Source organism: Cyclopterus lumpus, chromosome 20 (genome assembly GCF_009769545.1).
Source record: "Cyclopterus lumpus isolate fCycLum1 chromosome 20, fCycLum1.pri, whole genome shotgun sequence".
NCBI classification, from domain to species: Eukaryota; Metazoa; Chordata; class Actinopteri; order Perciformes; family Cyclopteridae; genus Cyclopterus; species Cyclopterus lumpus.
This window is the reverse complement of record NC_046985.1, coordinates 9,379,010-9,396,336: the sequence shown is the minus strand read 5'-3', so window position 1 is coordinate 9,396,336 and position 17,327 is coordinate 9,379,010. Positions and strand designations below refer to the sequence as shown.

General features: G+C 41.5%; 1 protein-coding gene across 3 annotated transcripts in view; it reads right to left on the bottom strand.

The window, feature by feature from the left end:
• prex2 (phosphatidylinositol-3,4,5-trisphosphate-dependent Rac exchange factor 2) overlaps positions 1-17,327 on the bottom strand; it is a 79,867-nt gene that overhangs the window by 10,207 nt on the left and 52,333 nt on the right. The window contains exons 29-36 of one of the 3 annotated variants that reach the window (XM_034560054.1): positions 16,712-16,802; positions 14,071-14,199; positions 12,835-12,876; positions 11,619-11,731; positions 11,304-11,420; positions 9,046-9,148; positions 8,788-8,931; positions 8,553-8,667 (exon numbers count right to left, since the gene is read on the bottom strand). In XM_034560054.1, the coding sequence (XP_034415945.1) occupies positions 8,553-8,667; positions 8,788-8,931; positions 9,046-9,148; positions 11,304-11,420; positions 11,619-11,731; positions 12,835-12,876; positions 14,071-14,199; positions 16,712-16,802 (854 nt within the window). Of the gene's footprint in view, positions 1-8,552; positions 8,668-8,787; positions 8,932-9,045; positions 9,149-11,303; positions 11,451-11,618; positions 11,732-12,834; positions 12,877-14,070; positions 14,200-16,711; positions 16,803-17,327 lie in introns of all 3 variants that reach the window. The other 2 variants (XM_034560053.1, XM_034560055.1) reach the window with 2 other exon arrangements.

Here is a 17,327-nt window from a genome sequence, read left to right as displayed (position 1 = left end):
GAGAAAAACAGTTTTAAGAGATGCAGCGACTGCAGACTTTGAGGGAGGGAGATTATTTACAAGAATCAGCCAAGCAAAGCTCATTCATCTGCATTCAATCTGGTATTTAGTGATTAAAGTCAATCCAAGGAGGCATTCATGAGGGCTGTGGTATTTCTGCCTGACATAATATTAATGGAATGAATTAATCAGAGCGGAGTTAACACATCCCTGATTCAATATAGTGATTATGAACCATGAAATGAAAAGTTCTTGAGAATAATGCACACGAAAACATTAACTATATACTCTACCGACATCACACTGTCGGAAACATACGTATATATGACAAGGCCCTTAAGCCCCCATAGTAGACTAAGACTGTGGGTCTGACATGTGAGCTGATGTTTCCTATTCACATATAAAATATACTAAACAGACACAGATGAGTAACCTGAACACATTGTATCCTCACTTGTTTAAGTTTTCCATGAGTTTAATCCCTATCTGGCAAATGATCCTTAAACCTTATGACGTGCTCTTCTAAATGGCTACGGGCAGAATTTGCTACGGGTTCAGATGGAGCTAACTGCCCATGTAATTGGTTCAAGATGCCTTATCATTCTCAAAAGATGTGCATGGTAGACCAGGAGTTACGCCGCATGTCAACATGGAGCAAACCCCCTTTCAACTCCTGTACAGAGCATTTAACTGGCATAATGGCCACAACAAACTACGTCAGGCTAATATGTTGTTGGGTCGACTGTTTAGAGCTCTAAATATTTAATTTCCTCATTAAAGTTTCTACAGTAAACCTGGCATCCAAACCTTTGTGAATGCTAGTCTGTGTGTGAGCGAGTGGTGTTTGAGGCCTCGTTGCTGTGGAAAAACAAACCGGCTGCAGTAAATGAAAGTTTAGATACGAGTGTTTCCGAACAAAACATCCTTCTTTTCAGAGGTCAAACGTAGAAAGAACCGAGATTGAGCGAAGCGATAAAACGCTACAGAGCACAACAACACAGAAGAAGGTTTATTGGAAAGCTGCAATTGTTTCTATTTGGTGGACTTCAATGTGTGCTGTGAGTCCACTCGTTCCTGTCGCTAATCGGTCAGCGGCTCAGACCGTTATCTTAAATGTATAAAATGGATTCTGTCTGAGAGAAGTTCACTTCTGCAAAGCTACTAAGGTTCATCTGCACACATTGGTTTATCTGTTTCAGACAAAACAAAAGCATATCTATTTTGCAGAAGCAAGGTCACAATACCCACTGATTAGCTCATCCTCCTGTTGTAAGAGTTGTTCTAAAAATACTGTCAGCCACAGCTTGAGGAGCAGGGACTCTCCTGGAGGCCTCTAATGACAAAACAACAGGAGTCAGACTACAAGTGTAGTTTAAAGAGGACCTGCATTACATCTTCTGATGTAAGCGATGATGTTTTGTTTGGAAACGGAGCACCTTAGAAGCATTTATTATGGATGAAAAATGTAATGTCAACAGTGTGAGGTGAAGAACAGATTACACACACGTTAGTCTAAATCCACTGGGCGTCAGTTACTTCTTCTCCTGTCTCTCAGGTTTTAGGCCCCTGAACTCTAGGTGGCCCATTGTGATGGCAGTACATGGAAGCTTTTACACAAGCTTGTTATCATTTACATTTTAAAAATAATGGCGACAACTATACAGAGGGGAGTTTAACGCCAATCAGAACTTCAACAGATAATCAACAGATGGTGATTTCACAGCCAGTGTTGAACAAAAACAAAGGTTACAGGAACTGTGCAATCAGCCTCGTCATTCTGAGTATTTCCAATGTTCATATCAGTAGAAATCAGGAAGACCAAGCTTCTTCTATAATTAACACACACATACACACACACACACACACATTCACAAACACATACAGCCACTACTTTTTACATGATACTCTGATGGAAGGCTGCAGGCAAGAGATGACCTGCTCTGCTTGTCGCTGGTTTTATTGTATCGGGCCGGCGAGGATACTTAATTATCTTTGTTTCTGCTTCCGTCATGACAATAGCACACTCAAGGCCCTTTACAGCAAAGGAGCATCAGTAGTCAAAGAAGAAGGATCTGAGGCGCAGATGTTTTCAGAGGAGCAGCGTGGGAATGGGCACATTAGCGTGACATCCTTCATTCACAAAATACAAAAGAAACAGAAATGATCCCTAGAATACCTTGAGAGACACGAGAAAAGTGTTTTTGTTCTGTGGGTTTGGTTTCACATGCGTTCACTCCTGAGGACACAAGTGTCTAAGATTTATAGCATTAAATGTGACCCTGCAGAGGTGCATGCTGGTCCATACAAATCACTCACATCGCCATGATGAATGACACTTGCGTTATTAAATCCCCCACAAACCACTGCAGTGTGTGGCAGAGCGGCCTCTTGGCTAATGAGGGCTTCCAGGAGCCAGCGTGATGCTTCTGCACTGACACAGATGAGATAGTGTGTGTTAAGTGTGCTAGAGGTCATTATCTTCTCCCATGCCTTCCTCCTATTTACACTTCCCATGTCAGCAGAAAAAGCCTTCATACCCACCTGAGATAAATGCTTTTACAGAACAGTGTTCCCCAATCATTTTTTAAATTACCCTTTCTGGCCCTTTTTACTGCCATTTCCACATCACTTGTGTTACCTTGAATAGGTAAACCAGCCATTTTAAAAAAACATATACGTTTGATAAAGCACAACTGTTTTATGCACATGTTATAGAAAACATATACAGCCAAATAAATGTATCGAGGTGGAGTAAATGAATAGAAGTAGTCTACAGCCATCACAACAACACAAACATTCAGGCTTCCTCTTGTGGCTCAAAGATGTACTGCAGATATAAATATTGAATTGAAGACTCTGGGTCTCGACCAAGCCTTTGAGAATAACTGATGAATCAAATATATGTAGATAACAATGGCATGTTTTGTTTTTCGACACAGCCTTAAAAACCTGAGACAGACACATGAGAAATAATTATTTAAATCAAAGACAAGGCAACTGTTTTCAAACTAATGTCAATGACACCCAGGTCAGTTTAATATTATTGGGTTCTCAGTGTGAGAGCCAGAAGACATATTATAACTCAATCACAGTCACATGCAGTTACTGTGCATTTTACAATGCAAGGATAGCGAGTGCCTTAAATTGGCGAACACATTTACAAGCCCGATGCTGCATTAAAGTATCCTTGGCTCCTTACAAAGGGTGACTTTTCCTTTTAACATAGAAACTGCTGAGGAGATGAGTCAAGGTCTTTTTTACAATATCAAGCATCGCTGAGTGCAGAACTGTCATCGTTACGGCCGCTCAACGATAGAATCAAAAGAGAAATGATAAATCAGACCATGTCTCTGATGCTCAGCCTTACGAGGCTTTATGAACAGGGGTTCAGTGCACACTAGCTGGAGCAGAAAGAAGCCCTTTCCTCTGCGCTCCAGTGAATTGGGACTCCCTTTGCCGGTGAAAAGACTGTAGCATTTTCATCACTTCCGAAAAAAGGGGAAGACAAGAAAAGCTCAGTTTCTGTTTAGGAAAAATAAATGACCAAATTGCCATTGCCTCCCGTCTGAAAATAGGATAATATCCATAATCAATAACTGCAAAATAAGACGAAAATGACTTCTCAGGTTACAGATGAAGTCATCTGAGAAATGCATTACTGTTTGAGCAGTGTACAATACTAAAGCATTTCACATGGAAGAAGTGGGAACTTGCTGCAGTAGCTATTGTTATACTAATCATTACTGCGTAGCCCGGCTGCAAGAAGGAAGAACCATTAATTACACAGAGCTAAATGCTGTTTGAGCAACAGATTTGTGCTGTCGTTTTGATGTTGAGGACAGTGGTGGGATTCATGTGTGTGTGAGCGGAACGACTTGAAGTTATGTAACACTATCCCTCGTCTTGTTCTTTGAACATATTTTGTGGAGGTGTCCGTGTAGAACAAACAATGTGATGTACGCGAAGCCAGCTGTCAAGGGAGACTTGTTTACGTGGCTGTAGTTGCAAGTTTGTAAGGCTACGAGCAAAATAGTGTTTAAATGTGTATATAAAGACTAACAAAGCCTGAGTCAGCGGTCACAAAGTGATCAGCTCGTTGCAGTAATCATTGTTGTTACGCGAGCAGCACTTTAACGAGCATATCCACACTAACACAAGGCCACATCTGAACAACAGCGGGAGGATCGATCTCTGCTCCAGCCGCAGACCAACAGAGACAAAGGAAGGAGTGACTATATGAGTTGAAACTGACACTCTGACCTGCAATGAGCACCGAGTATTTCTTTCTTAATCAAGACAAACTGCGGCGGTGTGATTACTAATTCCCTATGGCTGGGAGAGCAAATGCTGCCAGCACAAATGACTTGGAAGCTGTGCGGCATTGACTGATCGATGTTCGACTAACAAAGCATGAAATACAAGTCTGTAGTAATCATAATGAACCATTCATTAGACAGCAATAAAAATCCAAGTTTATCTTTCAGCCACCATACCATCATTATACACCATTTGTCAGTCTGCGTAGAGCTTTGATATCCACATAAATCAAGCATTTGTATTTATTCTTTTAATCGAAGGGACGTGCACCATGAGACGTGAACATTTCACAACGGCCTTGTGATGCAATGCCAAGCATGTCCCCACTACTGCCAAATGCAATTACATTAGGGAGAAAAGCCTAATGTCTGCAGTGTAAGCGCTCTGTGACCCTCGGTGCCAGAAGGTATTGATTTGAACACATCTGCTTATACTCACACCTGCAATGACAACATATGAATATGACACGCATATGATTTACTAGCAGACAGCATGCAATGCATGCCGGACCTTCTCATTTATTCTTTCACACTGCTGAATGTACCATGCTCCATGAATCGATAGCAAAAAAAAAATCAATTCCCTCCTGAAATGCCCTGTCAATAACAGCAGAATGTGATGAAACCACAAGCCTGCAATAAGCTCTCCCTTTGAATAATACATTTGCAGATTCTGTTCTGGTTCTCCCCTCACCACTCTGTTCCGACTATTGCACACTCTCCTCCCTCCCCTGAAATCCCTCCCATCTTTCTAACCTGCTCTGGCGATCTATATTCCCCGTTCAATTTCCCCTCTTCCGTTCTCACTACGTCCTTTAGGGACAGACGCTCTCTGTTCAAAGTATGCCATTTCCTCCCTTTCTCAGATGTCGCTTCCTTCTACTAGAGGAGGCAATTGTCTGCATTTGCAAAGTTATCTCACAATTTGGGATAGAAAAATGAGAGACAATTTGTTTACCCCCCCCTCCATTTGGCTCAACTGAGGCTTCCTGCTCTTGCGTGATGAGAAACCTAAAAGGAGAAACAGGACGAGGACTAAGGACACTGTCTATTGGTGCATGTCAGGGTTTCAAACCTCTTCTATCTAAATGCACATGTCAGCTGAGATGGATTGTGAAAGCTTGAAAACGTGTGGCGTGTTCTGGCTCCACATACTGCTGACTCCCGTGGCACCAGCCATGTGCTTGTGATTTGGCCCCTGAGTTTATGTTCTGCGGGGGACTTGAGTGACTTCATCGGGCACTATGGCTTTGTTCGGATCATCCTGTATCTGGTGTGGCTACAGAAAGCGTAAGCCAGAGACAGAGAGGCTGCTGGGAAATCTCACACAAACCCTTACAGTGCTATCATTTACTACTCTGAAATTGGATAATGCCCACAATGAATGCTGGCAAAGGCGTCAGTGGAGGTTTTGTAGACTCTGCTTGCACAACAACATGCACAAAAGAAAACTGTGTCGTCTTGACAGGGTTCACAAATGCACATTTTCATCGCCATCCCTGTAATTTCTCCACATGTTAATAGTTAGAAAGATTCCACTTTTGCACATAAACAACACTATCTCAGGGCTCCCAAATGAATATAGGGACCTCCGGTGTAATAGGAGTGTATTTTCCAACACAAAAACATTGATGAATCTTGCCCTGCAGTTCATTCAGTTCAGTATTGCGTGAGCTGTTTCTGTCTGTCAGTCAGCCTCTGGCTCTGGGCCACAGTGTGGGTTTAACCCAACACGGCCGTGGCCGGGCTCCAAGGATAACGAGGTGCCTGAGGTTTGAACGCTGCAATGGAGAGAGGAGTGACATTACAGGCTGGTCTGTGGTCATCCGAAAGACACATGGCAAGAAAACTATGTAACATTACATAGAGAGAGACACTGTATTCACTAACTGTTGAAAACCATCTGGGAATGTTTATGTTATTATGATTAATACAAGGTAATACTCCCGGGTCGGAGCGAAGAACATGTTTCTGGTGCCTGCTTTAGTTTTACTCGTGTTCCCTGTATTATTCCAAATGCACACGAATGACTCAGCAGCAAGGTTGAATATAAAGTAGTACATGGAGAGTGAATAACTCTGCAGCTAGTCCGTCAACAAAAAATGATTAAAGCAACTATATTGATAAATGATTCGTTCATTTGCTTTACTTGAAAAAAGAATCATTCCTTATGTACTGCACATTATGTCAACTCAACACTAACGGATTCACCCATTGTGCAGCAGTATATACACTGTGATGAGAGTTGGACTGAAAGTATCTGCAGTTTCGGCCCACGACTCGCTCCAGTTGGGGTTTCGAAGCACGCGGCCTCTCCACCCCCCCTCTCCACCCCCCTACCCAGCACCCCTAAAGCTCCCCACATCACCAGCCTCACTCACTTGCCTGTCAGCCCACATCTGCTCCGTGTTACTGCTGGAGCCTCTGCTGTCAAGTCAATTAGGCTCTTTTCTGTACAGGTCAAACTGAAATGTACAGCATACGTGCATACTTACAAAAACACAGGCTATTCTGAATCATATGCAAGGTCCTGCGTGTACGTATCATATGACGACATAGGGCTGGACGATTCATAAACATTTTATTTTTAACAGTATGGACAACTAAAATGTCAACATTTCAGATTTGTTAAAGGCAAACGTCAAAATACCATTCCAAATCAAATCTTGTGCTGCAGCAAAGATGTCCTTGCTTACGCATCATATTTTACAAACATCTTTGTTTGGTAAAAATGTCTTGCAAAAATCCCACCGTGATCATTTCAATATGTTTTTTCAATAAAAATATATAATCTCTAATGTTGCAAATCAATCAATCAGTCAAATGAATTGTAATTAGATATGTTTTCAAAATTGTTCAGCCCGTTAAACATTTATTAAGATAATTCTATGCATGCTGCAGGTGCCCAAACACATTGGTGCACATAATAAATGCCTCTATGGACTATTTTAATTAGAATAGTGACATTTTAGAGACTGACCATGAAGTCCAATCTGCAGTCTGCAAACAAAGACTCAATAAAATGAAAGACAAACCACAAATACTCCTCCATTGAACTGTTGTCGAATCCCAAAGGATCTGGCTGACATCATTACAAAGGAAGATTGAAGGCCCGATGCACGAAAAAGATTAAATGACCCAGCACAATTTGGTATCCACAACTGTGCTTTGGTAAATCTGAACCCTCACAGAAATGAATGCTTAAAATCATTTTCACTCATCACGCAAAACACTACGAACTAATTAAAAACTCTCAGCGGAAAGCAATCCTAGTAAATTAATGTTTCGCTGTGGAGGATCGGTACTGATGTGGCACATGACCGCTCAAGCTGTAAATCATTCAGCCCCTCAAAGTAGATTGTCCCTAAATTTCAAGATGGAGTTTTGCTGCGAGCTCTGCTCTGTTTAATTATCCACACAATCAGCAGCAGATGTTTAGTGGGAGCCGACGTGTGGACCAGTCGCCCTCCTAGGTATTCAATGAGGGATCACACTCTCGGCACAGCCTTCAAAGAAAATGATTATTAACCAAGATTGCATCAATCTATATTGTTTAATCTTGGTACTACAGTATCTCTCTCAGTGACTGTCCCCCCCCCACTCCACTTAGACCAATATAAGCCGTTTTTTTTCAAAAGCTACATCTTCTGTCTTAATGACACAGACGTTGGGATTTTGTCATTATCAATTCTTAATGTGTTTTGTGCATTCAAAGGCACTCGCAACATTTTAAACACAGCTCGTCTTCAGCCACTGAAATAATCAAAGTATCATCTAATATTAAATGGCATTACTGTTATTCAGACAGCTTGCTGTATAGCTCCTGACATTCACTCTTACATTCAGGAGATTAAATAAAGCCCTTATTTTCATCTCCCAGAAGTTTCTGTTTCTCCAGATCTGTTTTCACCTCATTAAATTACCCACGCCTGGCCAATCACAGACGGTCTCGGCTGTGTAGCAAACCAATGGGGTGTGAGGTAACTGAGTGCAGCAGCTGTACAGAAGCACTTTATCAGAACTGGACACATGCTGGGCACTCTCATCCAATCAATGCTGCCCCTGCTGTGTGTGTTCGCAACCAATCATAAAACACTCCCGCTATGTTTCTCTCAGCCAATCACCTTGAGGGCCTGCTGACTGAATGGTAGGTCGTCTTGATTTATATTATAGTGAAAAGAAACAAGATGTGTAGTAACAAGGTAATAACAGTGTGTTTAGTCTTGTATAACATACCTCAGTCTCTTGTAGTACTGTTTGACCTTTTCCAGTGAGGCAGCATTGATTTGGGCCTGGTATTCCTCCACTGACACATTGTCTCTGTAGTAGTAACCCTCCATACTCTCCAGAGCTAGAAGGGTGAAACAAAAGAGTGAATGATAAAGTGGTAATACCACCGCATATACTACCTGCCAGGGTTATTGAATAATCTATGAAGCAGCTTTCATCTCCCAAACCAGACTCACTGTACCTTGTGTGAAGAGCACAGGGTAGATTTTAATGCCTCCTCCGTTTTTCAGCCTGTGAGGCAGTTGGGAGAAATAGAAACTCTCAAGGTGGAAGCAAACTTTCAAGGCCTGACGGGTGCCCTCCACCTGGTATGACATGGGCATGTCTGCCATGAGAGGAGAGGAGAGGAGAGGATTCAATGTAGTAGTAGCACTGATGACACTATAATGATACAAAGAAACTGCAAGTTCAATGTCAGCTAAGGTTTTAGAGTACGTACTGGCCACCAGTGGCTCCCCTTCAAACTGCTGGAAGTAGAATGTGACCTTCTCCAGGTCAATTAAAGCCACCTGAGTGTCCTCCAACATCGCCTGTTCATCAGTCTGAAGAGAGAAAGATAGCGTACTAGTAAGAGTGCAGTGGTGGGGAAAGTATACAGATCATATTCTTAGTAAAAGTAGCTACAGTGATGAAAGTGTACATCTGCAGTACATCTGCATTAAAGGTCAAATAAAGCCTTTTTTGGCTACAGAGACGTGTGAAGTCGAATTTCCTCCAGTGATGTCATCAATGCCTTGGTGACTTTCCTGTAAATCGACACCAGTCCGTATCAAACAATGTAAAAGTACTCGATTTGAAGTCCTCCTATTTAAAATGTCACTTCTGTAAGAAAAAGTGCACATCATCCTATTGTCTTCTCCATAATTTGTAGTGTGTGTGTGTGTGTGTGTGTGGGTGTGTGCGTGCGTGCATGCAAAAAAAAAAAACAAGGCAAAAAAAAAAATAAGGCAAAAAAAGACAGTATTGAACATGAAACTACGCCGTTTTACTAACTATGTGAGAGGATGCTCACATTCCCATCCGCAAAGATGACAGTGTGTGTCGGCCTACGTCTTTATCTGTTTGCTTGTTTATTTAGCTCTCTGAATGTGTGTGCTTGTTTTTCTTTTCAAACATGCACTCAGCATCCTCACAGACAAACAAGCGCATCTGCTCAAGGCCACAGGGACAGCAGCTCGAACATTTGGGGTCGTGACACTGCCTTCCTTCTGAGAAGGAAGCAGAGGGATAAACAGAGCAGCGGTGGAAGAGGATTAGGTCCTTTTTCTAAAGACACATTTGGGGTGGCCCGACATGTGACAGAGGGGCACCTGTGTCCTGCCAAGTGACGCCTGCCTGTGTGTCACATAAAAACACCTCCCCTCCCCAACACACACACACAGTCAGGATACAAAAACCCTTGAACATAGAGACACACACAGACACAGCATCCCCAGTTCATCGCATGCTGCCTTTCAAGTGGTGCCCTGAAAAAGAGCGTGTTGAGGTTTCACTGGAACCACCTGCAGGTACTGGGACCCTGTTTTGTTCCACAGGGACACTTGAAAGGGAAATCTCTTGAGAAACCAAAGGAAAAGACACCCGTCTAACCTCATTAAACGCTCATCCAAAATACACTTTTAAAGCACTTCCTCTGTTTCTAAATCCCAGAGAAGGTGATACAAATAGAAACCAAATCTAAATACCTCATGCCAATAAAAACAACAAAATAACATATTTTAAAGATTATATTACAGCTCTTTAGCTACTCAAATTTGAGTTTCACCTTCTCTAACATGGTTTTGAAACTTTGAAATGATTAAAAAGTAAATATGGATCTCGGTGAGGTCACAGTGCATGCTTAGCTCAATCTGAGCAATCGACAGTGGCTGCTTTTAATGAACTCCTCTCCAGATGGTCTTAAATTCATGCAGGAGAAAAGAGTAGCCGGACACCGAAGACTATTTGAGCCTGTGAACGTTTCCAGTTTCATTACTCTCATGAATATAACGTATTCAACATTAAGGCGATTTCAAGGCTGTTTTACAATACAGATGAGCATTTGGGTGGCAACACTAAATTGAGAGATTGTGTTTTACATTAAATCATTTCATTTGTCAAATATTGTGTTAAATCCATGTACAACTTTGATTACAACTTTGATTAACATTTAAAATCTAAATGTCTTGTGTTTTTGGTTGTTGGCTGGTATTTCCACAATATTTCCAGATCCAGATGATGGGGAAACTGTCTGTTTTCGGAGTAACACAAGAGGGAGGTCGGCAGTGGGATCTGGCTCTGCAGAATCAGCAGCGGCACACCTCAATGATTCAGACCACATCCCTGTACAGTCACTGCGGGCAGACTGTGTATTAAGCTCAGCACATTCCGGTCGTGGCATCCATAGATTGATTATCTTGGTAGATCCCATCACAAATGCTCAGATATTCCTCACCATTACTTTGAATATTGCATAATTCATGTTTTTGTAACTCAGTGTTGTTGGATTTACGATTATGAAATATGTAATAGAAAGCCAAAATGTATAATGTAAATAGATGCATAGTTGTGGCCATTTATTTAACTGCACAATGACAACAGTCAGTTGGTCAGTTTAACAAACCCATATGGTTATGAATGTATACAAACAGCAACTCCTGTTTCCAGAGTGTCTGTTAAAGCAGATTAACTGGGAGCTGAGGCTGGTCTGGGGCTCACCAGATTGGGGGAGAGGAGGGACTGGAAATGGAAGAGAAGCCCAGCGCTGGCGATCTGCTCCAGCCAATGGCAGCTGGCTTCCTGTGCCTCCTGAAGGTCCTGGGGGTCCGAGCTGTCCTGGTCTGACTCCCTGCCTACATTGTTGAACTGAGAGTGGACACAAAAACACTAAGTACTGAGCAAAGACGAAGAATAAAACCAAAATATTTAGCTTTTTTGTAGGACGGTGGTGCCGCTTACTGTATTTCTTATCAACTCAATAGTTCATATCTGTAAGTATGTTGTATATGTTGTTGTTAATGTTCCCTTTCTGACATATGTGTAATTTACCTGATTGAGGACAGCCAATAGGTGCTCTGAGAAGGCGCACACAGCTGCAACTAGAGACTGACAGAACACCATATCTCGACGCAACTGGATCTCAGAGTCTAGAGGGGCAACAGAGAGGACGTGAGGTCAGTCGTAACTAAAATCACCAACGGTGAAAGAAAGTGAGAGGAATAGTCTGAAAGAAATGAAAGCAGCGTAATACTGAGTGAGTGAAGAGTACAAACTGAGAAGCAAAGTGGTAAGGTTAACGGAGTGATAGAAATAAGTAGCATGAGTTTGTTATGATAATCAAAAATACCTTTTTGGTCAGACACTATGTTGTGGCAAGCTTTCAGAAAGGTGACAAAAAGTCATGGCTGCTTTTAAAAAAAATGAGATCTGCAGGGATTTAAATATTGTATCAGAAGATAAAAATGAGAGCAAATGACAGATGCGCCCAAGGGTAAAAGAATTGCTGCCATAATTACCTTAGAAATAGGCTGCCGTAAAAGATTCAGCAATCCACTGAGTTAAAAATGTGTTCATGAACCCCTCAAAAATGAATAATGTGTCATAATGGATGTCTGCTTACTTTTTGACATCATTAATCCATTCCACCATAACCTCAGAAAAAAATAATTCAAACCATTTCTACTTTTTCTTATTAATTCATATTTCCTAGAGGTTTGTAAAGGAACGACATTTAATTGAATTAGCGTAGTTTATATTATGGAGTTGACATCTGGGTTAATCAGTGCTTTTGCCAGTAAAATAATGAATATGGATTTTCAACCGCAATATAATTTAATGCCTCATTGTTTTTATGTTTTTTTATTTAAAAGAACACATGAAAAAACAGCAGAATGAATACAAAGAATAAAGTATCAGGTTCAGCAGAATAGTGGCAATACATACATTCACACTAAATGAGGGTGGATTCACGGGTTTCCCCTTTTTCAGTTAGAAAAACTGCATAATTCGCAACTAAATTCTTAAGTCTTCACTGTCCTTCCTTGTTTATAAAATGTTCTGTTTGACTGTGTTTCTATGTTCCATTCTTTGCTTGTCATATTCATTTCTTTATCTTGTGTTGTTTCGTTGTTATTTGAATTGAGCTCACAGTTGGGGTTGCTATGTCTATCAAAGGGTGGTTTTATTTTATTTCTTTTTGCAGTCTGTACTGTTTTCTGTATTTCTGTAGTGAAAGAGGAGAGAGACAAACCTGTATACTGTAGTAAGACCAAAAGCAGCCGTGTCTTCACCTCTGAAAAAAACAGACAAATGAAAGCAGTGAGGCGCTGAGCAATATTCTATTCTCCTCGACTGCAATGGTATGACCTACACTATGAACTCAACCCCTTGAAGTCATGAGTAAGCCATTGCTGTATAACTCTTCTGCTCCACTCCAGCCCCACAGCTGTTTATCTTCACATACAAGAAAAAAAAACGCCACAAGCAAAGATAATAACATACACCAGCATTTGTTTATACTCATATCAAAGCCGCGGGAAGCTTGGCAGGACGCTGCACTGCAGGAAAAAATCATCATGGGGAGAGGTAGAAAAAGTGGTGTATACAAGCCAAGCACATTAATATTACCTTATTTATACTCTCTCGTTTTTGTGACTGCCAGCTCGCCTTTCCCAGGAGTGTCATGTGGCCTTGGGTCTGGGCTGTTTGTAGTGTGTTTGCTGGGGTGTATCTGCATGTACATATGTCTGTATGTGTCTGGGCACCGCACACTAAATGAGGCTAAACTTCCTATGTTTCTCAATAAAAGACATCAAATTAAATCAAGGGAATCATACAGAGTGCAGCTCTTTGATTGTTTAACTTGCTAGTTTTCAGCTCCAGCTATGTGGCTCCAATTTATGTATCGCATGATGGGTTTAGGTTTAAAGAGAGCTGTTAGCGGTCTGCGACTGCCTGTACCCGAGCAACTGTAACAGGCTATTATTGCAACCAATAAATACGATGAGGCGCACTGGAGAATTGGTAAATTTCACATTACCTCCCAAGCCTGGCATTATTCTTCATGATAAATAAAATATGTGGCTGTGCGTGCACACAACCGTAGGCCCCAAACGTTGTAAGAACAGTAATATGTGTTAACACTAGAACCGCCAAAGGGTCATTTAGCCCCTCTGGCGTTTTCTATTAAACTCTGTGAAAATAAAAAACCCTCTCTCAGTTCATTGACTTTTCCTAAATGGGTTTAACTACCATCTAGTGAATTATAAGGGGTGTGGGATAAGAAGAAGACCGTGAACCAATGAGGGGTAATTCTTAACCCTCATAGAAACCGCTGTATAATGTTTGCTCCACATTCTGGCCCTGTTGCCGAGCATGCCTATTGTTTAAAAGGCTTTTGATAAGCAGGCTGCCATATCACATGCTAGAATCAGCTAGAGAGATTTTGGACTTGGAAACTTAAAATGGGTTCAGGCAAAACACTCACCCTCAACATATTTAGCGATGGTCTGTGTGAGGCTCTGGACGCTGCTGGGAAGGTTCCAGGGATCCTGCTTGACATGAAGACGCAGCTTTTTGGTGCAGTTCACCTTCGGCTCCATCTCCTGCTGGAACTCTGTGACAGAAACACACAAAGAGCGAGTTAGCAAAGGCCGAGCAAAGTTATACGCCTGTGTGTGTCAACTGGAAGGAAAACTTTGCTTGGGAATGACAAACTGCCTTTTGTCCATATCTTAGTGAGGAAAGAGAGAAACAATCTTATTATTTCATTCCTCCTCTGATCCATCTTCCTTAATGATCTTCCTCTTCAAAATACATTCTCCCCATCTTATCTCTTTTCTCCTACTCTAAAGGCAGCTCGCTGCTCAGATGTTTAGTAGAATCATACAATTTCCAATACTTCGCAAAAGCAGTTTGCGGAAATAAAACTCGTTTGAAGTACATAGTAAATTATTTAGTAGATTGATTATTTAGAAGGCAAAATATTTCAGCAAATATTATAATCAAGAAGGAAGACATATTGTAATAAATTATTACACATCTTTCTTTACTCCTGCTCACACCATCAGGCCCAGAACCATTACATATGAGTCCTATTTAATCCCACAGACCATCAGTTTTCGAACACCTACAATCTAATCTTTCTTGTCTTTGCAGTGTAAAAGCGAATCGGTCAATTTGATGTAACCCAATTGGACGGAAAGACTTGAAATAAAGTTTACTTTGGAGATGAAAGAAGAGAACTGGGATAGAATGGTGGCTGTTTAATATTGTGTGTGTGTGTGTGTGTTTGTGTCTGTGTGTGTGTGTGTGTGTGTGTGTGTGTGTATGTGTGTGTGTGTGTGTGTGTGTGTGTGTGTTTGTGTCTGTGTCTGTAGGGGGGGCGAAGTGAGAGCCAAAGAAAAAATGGCCAGACAAAAAAAACAAATGGAGGAATTTAGAGAACACTACCAACATGGTGGATGTACTTGATTACGCTACGCAAAACTACAAAAATGGCGGTGAGGCCACGATTATCTATTGGAGTAATGAGGCACACAATAAAGTCTGCGTGAGTACTTTTACATAAGTATATGATCTAAGAACTTCAGTGGTTATAGGTGGTGATGTGTCTATTCATTATTTCTCTTTTTTTTCAATTATTTTCAATTATGTTCAATTGTGTTTTTTTAAATGTTTGTAAGTAATATGTGAGTGTGTGTGTGTGTGTGTGTGTGTGTGTGTGTGTGTGTGTGTGTGTGTGTGTGTGTGTGCGTGTGTCTGAGGGTGACAGAGCGAGTGAGAGATCAGATGCAGGAATACTTGTTAGATAATCCTATTTGCTCTGTTATCAACCACACACATTACTGGAGTGGAGATGGATCAGCTCTGATCCAGGCCTTCACGTCCCTCCTGAGGGCATTTATGCACACACTCACTCACACGCACACACTCACTCACTCACACACACACACACACTCACACACACACACTCACACACAAGCAGACCTATTTTCAGTTCAAGCATATCTGCGCTCACTTGAAGACAGCCGGAGATGAGAAGGGAGTGGGTGTTTGTGCCAATTAGGTCGGGGTGTTTGGAAGCTTCACAAAACACAGAATACATGTGTAATCTGCTCTTCTGCTTGTAGTGCTCATCACACTCTGTTAATGTCACATTCAAGGACATAAAATAAGCAAACTGTTTTTTCAGTTTTTTGGGGGGAAATCTGGGAGCCATTCCTCCACTACTTACAAAAAGAAGAAAGAAAACAAGTGTTGCTTTCGAGTGTAGTGTTCTTTCTATCTAATCTTCAAAAAGGGTTCCCAGATTTCCGCGAATCAAGAAAGTAAGTTTACATTTTTAGTGGGAAATGATAAGGACAAATTTAGCCGCTTCCAGTAACTTTGCCTCCATTTTCCTGAGAGATAAAAAATAACAAAAGACAGCAGAGGTTAAAAACACCGAGGCCAAAATGAGGTCAGGTGGCAAATAACACACGGTAAAAACCAAATGATCAGATAACACACAAGAACAAAAGCTGTTAAAGGGTCACATCTTCCTTTGACTGTTCAGTAGCACTACAATAACTGTGAAGTGGAGATGAGTACGCAACTAAGTGGTTCTGTTTCAACACTATGAAGTGCTTCAGAGTGAAGGGCACTGGGATAGCAGGAGGGGAAAACAAGTGAAAAGACAGGAGAGAGAAATGAAGAGAGGAAAAGGTCGATGGGATAATACTTTCCCCAAGTCTCTACTATCCCATCTGTGTACACACACACACACACACACACACGTTACACAACAGGAAGTTGCAACCACTATGCGCAGGCGGCCGCGACATTTTCTGTTTTCTCTGAGTATCGATGCTAGTTGGGAGTTTCTCCAATATTATCTTTCTTCTCTCAGGCCCACTGTGCAGCCCAGCAAGTTCCAGGAAGCACAGATACACCATAAAACAAACATATTCTTCACAGGAAACGCATATAGCAGAAAGTGAGACATTGTGCGAGGAAAATAAGACAGAAAGGCCCACTTTCACATTTCTTGCTCAAATGGGTTGACTACCGTGTAATGAGATGTGGTAAAAGATGCAGAGAGATGAGCGTTTCAGAGCCAGGACTACATCACAGTCCCGGTGCTTTACCTTGTAATCCTCTTCCAGGAGTGAAGCACTTTGTCTGCTCGAACGCCCGAGCCACCACTGCTCCTCTCAGCATGCTGCTGATGGAGTCCACCTGAAAAGAGCACACGTGTCAAGCAGGTGCACTCACATCATACACTTTCTCATGAAGCCAATATCAAAAGTATGTGCAATGAAGCACAAACTACAGCCCAAACATAACCAACACCTGTGTCTCTCGATCTCCCTGTAACAAACAAACACACACACACAATCCCACAGAGCAATGAATACAAATTGCTATGCAGTGTGTAAACAAAGATGGGGAAACAGCTCTACAATAAAACAAATGACAGGAAGCAGCACACAAGTGCAGCCACAGCAAAGCATTTCTTTTCTGCTTTTCCACTGCCGATGGAGACGTCCTCATACAACTTATTGTGGATGGTGTATGCATCATCAGATATGGTCAACATTTCCTCCAAAGGTCTCAGAAAGGTCATGGGTCAGCATGTCATGACTTTCACTTCCTGAGCATGAGTAAAATAAAACAATAAAAAACACGCAAATATTGTTCTTCATACACTAAAGTCTAAAAAAAAAAACATATGCCCTTTAAAAACATGAAGTTGCACATGAA